At 46.9% G+C, this 9987-nt stretch overlaps 1 protein-coding gene across 1 annotated transcript; it reads right to left on the reverse strand.

The window, feature by feature from the left end:
* Positions 1 to 209: 209 nt before the first annotated feature.
* LRRN4 (leucine rich repeat neuronal 4) lies at positions 210 to 9304 on the reverse strand. The gene is made up of 5 exons (XM_052672177.1): positions 8833 to 9304; positions 6790 to 7512; positions 5072 to 5273; positions 3868 to 4002; positions 210 to 2791 (listed from the first exon to the last, which is right to left on the reverse strand). The coding sequence occupies exons 2-5, from the start codon at positions 7475 to 7477 to the stop codon at positions 1465 to 1467; spliced, it is 2352 nt and encodes a 783-aa protein (XP_052528137.1). The 5' UTR covers positions 7478 to 7512; positions 8833 to 9304; the 3' UTR covers positions 210 to 1464.
* Positions 9305 to 9987: the final 683 nt, after the last annotated feature.

A 9987-nucleotide genomic window follows, 5' to 3' on the forward strand; every position in this document is an offset into this window, starting at 1 on the left:
GGAGTAAATTTGCCTGGAAGTGTTGCTTGCAGGCCCTTAGAGGCATGTGGCACATACAAAATAAAATTCTCTTGACATCAGATAGCACAGATTTATCTTAATGAAAATGTTCTTTAACTGTATACATGAAGGTTCCAAACTAATGAAATATTGGTGTTCACTCTTCTGGCTAAACACTGTAGCTGGTAAACGTAACTCAGAGATCTGTCTTTAACAAAGGACTACCAGTCTGTAGCTTTTATTTCCATTAATACAAAGAACGTTAAAAAAAACATGGAGAGAAAAGAGACGCTTGCAGCATACAGCACCCTTCATTCTCTGAGCCTGGGGGGTTTGATGTGCTGTATCTATACAACAATAGAAATATAGCTTGCTCTCTGAACAGTGGTTGTTAGAGGGAAATGTTTGACCAGGACAAATGCTGCCTCTTAAGTAAACAAACAAACAAACAAAAAACTTCAAATGAAAAGATCTCTCTAAGCTGCTGAAGAATGGGAATTGTCAGCATCTGTTATTATTAGTATAGCAGAAATGAGTACCCTGAAGTACGTGTGAAAAATGTCTGCATAAATCCCTGCTGTTGCTAGTGTACAGGATTTCAGTTTTTCAAGTCTCAGCAACATACACGTTCAATTCTTTCTTTGCTTGGCTCTATGCCTCTGTATGAGGTAAGTCATCAGCCCACTCAATCTGCAGATGGAACTGAGCAGTAATCTCTTGTTTAAAGTCAATTGTGAAGTAAATGCTGATGTGCTCCCTCCCACCCTTTCTCTGAGGAACTTGTATTCCAAACCCTGCACTGCCTGCGGTTGCTATTGTGGTTGCACTCGGAAGCTTCAGTTGCAGAAGATGTCACACAAAGTCAGAACAAAGCAATTGTCCTGGCTGTGATGATCCCGCAGTGTCTTGCTCTTCCTTTTGGCAGTTCACCTTCGTGTTTCTTTTTCCTGACCAGATGTAGAGCTGAGCAGTTTTGGTCACCAGTTATTTACTGGAGTTGGATGCATACAGCACCCTGCCACTGGGCCCAAGGAGGTCTGTTTCATGCTCCTTTCAGTAATGCTCTTTCAAAAATGAAAGCTCAGCCTCACTCACGTGAGTGAGAGCAGTATCTGTTGTGCTTAGTAAAATGCATTCTAGATTCTCGCTCTGCACGGACTGTATTGGTGACAGCTGACAAGGATCCATCTCATGGTGTGAAATTACATTAGTATATTTGTAGCTGAGCATAAAACTTACTTCTCAAGGTTAATGTCCACACTTAGCATGTGAACAAGAACCAAAGGCTTTTTTTTTTTGTTTGGCTGCCTTTAAAAAAAAATTTTTTTTTCTTCTCTAGAAACACAGTGGCAATGATGTCAGATATTTCCTTTTTTTTTTTTTTCTGAAGGACTTTCTGATAAAGGAAAACATACCAAAGTGATAGAGATAGCGACCTTGGAATGTGTAGAACGATACCTAGTGCTAATCTGCACTTTGTAACTTTAATGGGTAATCAAACGCTGGGTTCTTGTAGGAGACCAGATGCGTACTGTACTGCTCACTGTGAGGCTTCTTACGTGCCTTGCACAGACAGATGGACAAAATAATTGTGGAAATGAGAAAGAGTCCACTTGCTGCAGACAGAGCAGCAAAGACAGACTTGTAGCTGGGCTTTGTCCTGAACCTGGCGCATGAATTGCCTGCAATTCCTTGGTTTACTGTGTGGCTTAACCCTGCGCTGTTGGAAGCAGTCACACAAACGTGGTAAGTGGTGTATGGGGAGAGGTTATACAGGGTGTACTGCCTCGCTGTGGAGTAAATGTTCTCCAGGACAAACTGTCCTTCCTCATCGCCTTGGTCACGGAGCATCAACTGATAGGTACGAACAACGGAGTTTGGGGCGCACCAGTGTATCTGTGCAGAGCTGTCTGTGACTTCAGACACCTCTCTGAGCCTCGGCGGGTCTGGAATTTCATTTTCTGTTGACATGCCAGGACATAAGCATGGGGATGCTCTCTGAAGTTCGCTGCACGGCTTCTGAAGGTGTCTGCATGGGTTGTAGTCACAGGAGGTGTACGTTTGTTGCACAGGGGGTTCCGTTGTCTCCTCGCTGTATTCGTAGTCATCTACGTAGTGGATCCGTGGCCGGGTGGGTGTGGATGCTGACTGAGTGCTGGACTTTGTGGAGTTTGGCTGCCGTAGATTTGTTTGTGGTGTCCTTTCCACAGCAAAGGAGTGAATGTAATGGGGAATGGCATCTGGTTTTCCTGTTGCTGGAGTAGAATGCTCGCTAGTGGGCTGGCTGAATAGGCGTTCCTGGGGAAATGCCATGTGAGTTTTTCTGAGCTCTCCCTGGAGCTGCTTCAGTGTTTCAGTTTGACTCACAGAGCCATAATCCGTGGTCTGGCTGTAGAGCTCTCTGAGAAAACCGGGGGAGGTGGTTAGAGATGCAAGGGAAGGGGGATGGCTCATGGATTCGGAAACTGCCTCGTCCTCGGGGGAGGAACTGTTGGCTTTAGTGAGCATCAGCTCAGCTGGGTTGGCTGAGGTTGTGCTCATTACACTGGCTTCCTCATTCAGACGAATGTAAGCGTCTTTGGTTAGCGGAGCAGAGTCTGTTGTCATTGCTGCAGTCGTGGTGTAGTAGCTGGCAAGGCTGAAAGCGTCTCCTTGGCTGGAGGGTGTGTTTGAATCGGGCAGTGAGATATCCTCCTCAGCCTGGCATTTATTGTAGAGATCTTGCAGTGAAAAAGAGACTGAAGGCCTGTCCCCATTTTCTTGGGATGTGGTGCAAAAAGTGTCCGAAACCCTGTAGAGAGGACAAGTTAGAAAAGACCAATTCCACAAGAGCATTAACAGGCTCCTCTGAGCCTTTTTATCCCAAACCATTCTTCATATTAAAGAGGTGAGGCCTAGACCAGAACTAGGTTGTGTTAACGATAGTCCTGTGCTAAACAGATGACTTTCCACAGCATTGTGAGCATAGCTGACTAGCTCTTGGCTTTTGTAAGGTGCCTGAGACAAAGCATCCTTTGGTACTCCGTGGACTTTGGCAAGAGTGTCTGGGTTCAAGGCAGATTGTGTTAAAGGTTCAGGCTTTAATGCTGCACTTCAGAAGGAAACACATACAGAGAGTTGTAATGAGGTCCCCAGGATCCTTAAACTTGGCTGTCTCAGACTGCAAGAGCCATGCTAAAGCACATCCAGTGTTTGACTGAGCTCAGTTCCTTTCTTTACTCAGTCCCTGCAGGCTTTTTTAAAGAATGCAAATGCTAAGTCCTTCATGAAGAGCAGCAATCTAATTTTAACAGTATACTTCCCTGCTTTCTTAGTTTTGGGTGGTGAAATCTTGGTTATCCCTCCAAAGGAAGTCAGATTATGCATATGCAAAGTGCTTCTTCTGTAAAACTCTTGGAAAGCATGAAAACAATTGAGGATAAATGGTACTTTTTGCAAGTTTGTTCACCGCCTCTGGCTTTGGGAATGCCAGAGCAGGAGGAAATGGTGAACAAAAGTACTTGTAAAGTCTTCCAGCCATGCTCCCAGTGCTTGCCCATCAAGGCCACCTAGCTAGCTCATTTTTTATCTCCAGCAAATAGAGAAATATGAACCAAGAAGGAAAATGAACTATTCTCAGAATCCACAGCTAATATCACTTCATGCTTTTCTACATATGCTCACTGTATTTGTCCATTTCCAAGTGTAATTCAGCCATAGCTTCTTCCTAAAAAAAAGACTTTATTTTACACTTCTACCTCTTGTGGAAATGAGGAACATGCAAGGAATGTGAGCAACTTGTAGGGTAATGACTATTTGGTCTTCAAATAACTTGCATATTTAAGTTGTGTATAAAGAGGATTACTTCATCTCCTTGAAAACACTTACTTTTGCAGCACAATCTTGGGCGTGGAGAGCAGCCAGGAGAGCCTACAGTCACATAGCAGAGGATTTCCATGCAAGTTGATGATGATACTGTCTGAGGAATTGGTATTCCAAGAATTAAAGGAACTCAGGTTACAGCTAAAAGATGACAAATAAATAAAGTAATTAGTTTGTGCTGAGCTCACCTTTGAAGAATTGGAGCAGGCTTTAGTATCCCATCCTGTGTAAGATACAATGCCAAATTGCCAGTTGCCTTGGAAATACCATATTACCAACACTCCCATTCTGCATTTGAAAGTCCAGGTTGCTATTTGCCCATCTCTCTAAACTGCACAATGTGGCTGCTGTCTCTAGTATATATGTCTCTATATAGCTAAAGTGCTGTAAGTGGATAGCACCCTTAGAGATGGCAGCTGGAAAGGAAAAGGTTATCTCTGCCATCATGCGTTCACCTGCACTTTGATGTTATGTCATTTCTTTAGCTTCTTTCTCAGTGTGCTTCTAGTGGCTTGACTTATGGTAGTCATCCCCTTCATGTTAATTACCTCTCTTAGACCATATCCCTCGGCTACTAAATCAAATAACTGATCTAGGAAGACCTTGCTTGCCTTTACTGTTAAACTGCCCTAGCCACAGAAAAAGTGTTCAGCCTGAGTGTTCAGAAGGTGCTGTCTAATCTCTGCTACTTTAATTGTTATTCCTTTCTTCTCTTTGAGTTTGGGTCCTGATTTTTAGCACTTAGAACTGATATTTCTGCATATGTTGTAAAATGTTGTGTAAATTTAGGAAACTATCAGCTTCCATCCTTTGTAAAGCAATGTAGACTTTGGAAGCGTGATCAGCTACCAAAAGTAGGCTTCAGAGCATCTGTGCTGATCTCATCAACACTGGGTGAAGCCTTCTAGTGGCGGGGCAGCAGGATGGATGTGATCTCAGACAAATGGTAACTATGCTATTGCTGCAAGTCTCACAGCAGCTCTGGGCTTTATCAGTTCTCCTGCTGTGTTCGTCCTGTTGCTACGGCACAGGCTTCATGTGGCGTACCTGGGTGCATAGTGTTTCTCCATGACACACAAACCCATACCTCTTTTCCACATATGCAATGACAAACAACCTTTGCATAAAAGTCAGCTCCACACGCAGTTGTTCTGGGAGACAAAGGCAATGATGTCTCTGATGAAGAACAACAGAAAAGAAAACAACTCACTTTTGAAAGGAGAGATGGCTTAGGTTAGGTGTGCTTTCAAACATCTCTGTCCTCACAAAACCCAGAGAATGGGAGTCACGGCAGTTCAGCTCTCTGAGGTGAGGCATAGACCTGAAGTCGGTATCAAGACTTCGTAATTTTGGCATCTTTGTCAGGTGAAGAAATCTGAGGTTGGGCAAGTCTCTGGTCCACTCAACTTGAACTGAAGCAGAAAAGAGATTTTTACTTGTTGCATAAATAGTGCAATGCTGTGGATTTCTCCTAGGAAAAAAGAAGCAGACTGAAATGCTGGCCCATTGACAGATGTTAGTGAGATTTTGCCAAGCAGCACACAGAAAAGATGGAACCCTCTCTTTGTGAAGCACATGGATTTATTAGTAACTTAGCTAGAGAACCACCAGATAAAAGTTCTGAATTCATAGTGATGTAAAATATCTCTGTGGTTTTCTGTAGCTATTCCCCGTGGGGAAAGGAATACAAACAAAAATCAGTACACAGGCGTATAAACACTGAAACAATAATTTTTATAATGTTACAGATCTGACCATGCCCTTATGGGGCAGGGGAGAAGAAGGAAACAGAGAGAGAAAGGTAATAAAGGCAACCAGAGAGATGGAACAGTTTTCCTATTGGATGAGATTAAATGGATTCTCAGAGAAGTGATGGCTGGAGGGGGATGAGAGAGGTCTACAAAGTCTGAGTGGTGTGAGAAAGGCAAATACCATCTCATTTCTCCTAGAACAAGAAGAAGCTGAGACGTGAAACTATGGAGGAACAGGTCTTATACAAAAGTGCTTTTCCATCCTAGGACTGAATCGTGTAACTCACTACCACAAGAGATGTTAGAAATTTAGTGGTGTATCTGCTCAGTGCTTGGTGAGGTGACCTAGGGAAGTCTCTACTGCTGCATGCTGGAATTGGGTACAGATGGGAAGAATCCCTCGGTGCTGCCTTCCTTTTGCTCCCTGCTGTGGGCTAGAGCTACTGCTGCCCTGTTCTGGAGAGAATCACTGCTGTGACTCCATGCTGTGCTTCTTGTGCCAGTGCTGCCCAGTAATGCATGGTGACGCCTCACTGAGAGCCCCTGTGAGAGTAGGATTGTTTCAGATGAATAAAACTGCTATGAAGCGAGACGGAAATGCGTAGGGTGGCTGTGCAGGGAGGCCAGGGAAGCAGTGGCCTGGTGTGTGGGAGAACTGGAGCCAAGCCTTGGCTCTGCCCCAGCTGGGCAAAGCGTTCAGCATCTCACCGCCTCAGCACCTCAGTTACAAGTAAGCTGACAGGAGATGTACAAAAAGAAAAGTTGTGCTGCCAATCGCTCCAAGCTGGGAAGTCTCACTGTGCAGAAGTGTTGGGCTGGTTTTTGTTGCCATATTCTCTGTGCTACTTCAATGCAGCAGTGTAAAGCAGGGTATAAGCATGGGGATAGACAATGAAAGATTTTGGCCATTTATCTGGAAAGAGAAATGAATTTCCTTCTGTGCTTCCCAAAGCTAATCCTGGGGCTGGCAGTGGTGTGCTGTGGGATTAGGAGGGAGGCAAGGTGCTGCAGCGATGGGCAGTTGTGCTTGGTGCTGTCCTTGCCCTCCCTCGGGGAGGCTGCTCTGTGCCAGGGCCTCTCTCCAGGATTATGTGATGCTGGAGAGTGCCTCACACGCTCACGTTGGCTGTAAATAAGGTCAGGCCCCATGTTTACCATGAGAAATCCATAAACTTACTTCTCTCGAGAAAGGTCCCGCTCAGATCAAGCACGCTGATGGTGTTCTCGAGACTGTGCAGAGCATCGCCAGGGGAGAGACTGATGGCAAAAGCAGACTCCTGAATTCCCCTTCTGCCTTCCTGCCCAAGCAGAGTTGTGGAGAGGTTCAGGAACTGTAGCTGGGGGTAACAGGAAAAAGCCAGTGGCTGGATTTCAATCAGTGGATTTCCAGCCAAGGACAGCCACCTCAGGTTAGGCATGGAAGAGGTGTGGCACGATGGCACAGAGGACAGCTTGTTAAAGCTTAAGTCCAGTGAATGAAGGCTGCTGAAGGTTTCCGACCCCCACCTGATTGCCTGGAGAAGGTTCTGCCTCAGTACAAGGATGCGCAGCTGTGGGAGATTTGCTATTTCTGTGCCATTCACCTCTTCTAAGAGGTTGTTGCTGAGATCCAAGGTCTGCAGGGCCTCTGGGAGGCAGATGGGGAAAGCCGTCAGGCTGCTGTTGGTCAGCTGCAGGGTGATCCATGTCCTGTTCTTCCAATCCTCGCAGGACATGCTGGTGAGATTAACGTTCTCCCAGTGGTCTCCCTGAGCCAGCTGGAAAAAGGTGGTGACATCCCTGGATGCTGCAGGCTCTGCTCTGCTCACCAGGCCTGATGCTGTGTTTCTTGCCAGCAGACAAATGATGAGCAAGAAGGAGAGCATCTTCCTGCTGGATGGCTTGCAGTTAGTTGCAAGATCTGTTTGTTTTTTGTTTCAGGGAAAGGAAAACATAACGTCAGCATTACAAACCAAATTAAAATACATCCAGGTAGCTACAAGGTATTTAAAAGTGAAACACATACAATTGTTTTCCTGTTGCATCCAGACAGTGTAAGGGATAATTAACGTCTCTTCTATAATTAAGCCTAAGCAAAAAGGAGCCCCTTGGGACATTCTGTCTGAATTATTGTGTGATCTTAGTACAAGTTTGCCTACAGTTTTTCATGCAGAAAGCAACCAAGCAGTATTGCACATTGGAGCAGCAGCTGCATGGGAAGTGAGCTGCTTGACTGGTTGACATTGCAGCAACAGGTGCTGGGACAGCACAACCTGCAGGAAAGGGATCTTGCCATGTTATATGACTTTCCTTTTGTACCTGGTTGTGTCTTGCAGCAGGACAACCCTACAAAGCGCAGTGTCTTTTCTGGGAAGAGCTGCCTGCTGGGGAGGTACTCAGGCAATGGGGCTGGGGGCAGGTGTGGCTGGGGCTCTGCTGTGGGTGAGATATTATGTGCTCCAGTTCCAGAGGCAAAGGGAGGTGCTGGTAATGTAGCTGCTGACCTGTGTTTTTGTTCAAGTGGCCAGATCTGAGTGCGTGCTCCTGGATCAGGGCCTCAAAAGCTTGGGTTCTGAGATGCACTTTATTCAGTGTTATGGTTCCCTCCGTGCTCCCTCCTTGTCCAGCCCCAGCTGGGTTTGTGTGGGTATCACAGCCTCTGGTTCATTCATCCCAGTCCTCTAGGAGATGGGTGATGAGAGACATTTTTGATAGACAAACACTTTGAAAAATACACAAATACATCCATGAGACTCCTACCAAAGTTACTGCATCACTCCTCTGAGGAATTCAAAAGCTCAACCTGAAGACCCCTTTGAAAAATACAAGTCCTAAGTGACTTGCCCAAGGCTGTGCAGGTAGTTCTGTGTCAGAGGAACAAATTAACCATAGCCCTGAACTAGTGCTTTACTTATTAATCTGTTGTTTCGGGCTCTCACTTCATCTTATTAGCTACTTGCTGTTCCCTGAGAGGTGCCAGGTATTGGACAGACCATCGTCTATTGCTCCCATCTCAGGTTTGAGGTAGGGACCAGCCAGTGTGCTTTGGTCACCTGAGTCCTTTCCGGCGTCTGGAGCGCACTAGAGCAGAGCAGCCTCACGATCTCCCGGTCCCCGGGGCTGCTGGCTTCCCTGCTCCGCGGCACATGGCAGCGGGAGGAAGGGAGCAGCGGGACGGCTGGATCCTGCTCTTGCATTCACCCGCAGCCCCCAGATCTAAACCGCGGCCGCTCGCACGTACCTGCCCGAGAGTCCCGATGCCTCGTGCCTCCCCTTTCGCGCAGCGCGAGCTGCCGGGCTCTGTTTTATACACTCTGGTGACTCAGCCGAGGAGCGTGTAAGGTCTGTGTTCTGTTCCCGGCTTCCCCTGCTCGCGGCTCTGCCCACAACGCAGGCGACGTTTGTTCCAGGCTCGCTCCCCCTGCCTGGAGAGGGGCTGGCTCCGCAGCGTTCCCCCCTCGCAGGAGGGTGGGAGGGCTGCCGTCTCTCAGCGCCGCTCCCCAGGCAGGCCTGCTGCCTCCGTCTTCTGCTGAGCACGGGTGTAAAGGCAACGGAGAGGTGCCTCCAGTCCCACCCATCGCATCTTCCGCGGACGGAGGGAGCTTGGGAGGGGAGAGGAATTCTTCTGGATTTTTTTTCTGTGGACGGACTGTAACGATGTGGAGCTCTGCTCCATCTGCTGACAAGGGTGTTGATAACTCTGCACACCAATAAAAGGCTTAAAGTATTTACATTTCTCTGTAAGACACTTGCACTTGGGAGTAACTCTCAGGACTGCTCTCCCAGGACAGATGGCATCTCTCAGAGCCGAGGAGGCCCCTGGGACATACCACAGGAAAGCTCCCACCCACCTGCTGCTCCTGCAAAATCCCTTCAGCTGGGGAGAGGCCTGCAGCATCACATGGCAGCGTGACCGGCTCCCAGGCCTGCTGTGTGGGGCTTCTCATCTATGTGCTGCATCTGCTGTGGTCTGCAGCTGGGGAAGGTTCCCTTCCTGCTCCTTTGTTCTTTCTTTGCTGGTGTAAGAGCAGTGGTGTAAAGCCAAGGGACTGCTCTGAGCTAGGGCTATTGGCTGTGTCACAGTTGAAACCATCAGGTCAAGGGCCAAGATGAAGAGCAGGAACTTGAAAGGAATGTATTAAAAGAGGTGGTTCCAAAGCTAAAGCAAGAATGTGGCTGCTCAGTTGCTGCTATAAGACAGTTGTTAACATTTTCAGGGAGAACAGTAGTCAGTGCTTTTCATTTGTCAAGGTGACAAAAGAGATTGTGACGTGGAAGGCAGAACAGGCCTGTGGGCTTTGGTGCTAAAGTGCAGATAAAGGTCTTGCTTTCACAAAATCCTTGACTCTGCATGTATGCAGACCTTATCTTCTAACTATGTCATTCATTATCTGTG

This window comes from Tympanuchus pallidicinctus, unplaced genomic scaffold (assembly GCF_026119805.1).
Source record: "Tympanuchus pallidicinctus isolate F22 unplaced genomic scaffold, pur_lepc_1.0 scaffold1, whole genome shotgun sequence".
Classification (NCBI taxonomy): domain Eukaryota; kingdom Metazoa; phylum Chordata; class Aves; order Galliformes; family Phasianidae; genus Tympanuchus; species Tympanuchus pallidicinctus.

Excerpts from the sequence above, each read along its gene's own strand:
- LRRN4 (XM_052672177.1), bottom strand. The coding sequence starts at position 7,477 with ATGCTCTCCTTCTTGCTCATCATTTGTCTGCTGGCAAGAAACACAGCA. Across the intron at positions 4,003-5,071 it reads AGCCATCTCTCCTTTCAAAA|CTGTAACCTGAGTTCCTTTA; the intron begins GTGAGTTGTTTT and ends GTCATCTTTTAG. Across the intron at positions 2,792-3,867 it reads CCCAAGATTGTGCTGCAAAA|GGTTTCGGACACTTTTTGCA; the intron begins GTAAGTGTTTTC and ends TCCTCTCTACAG.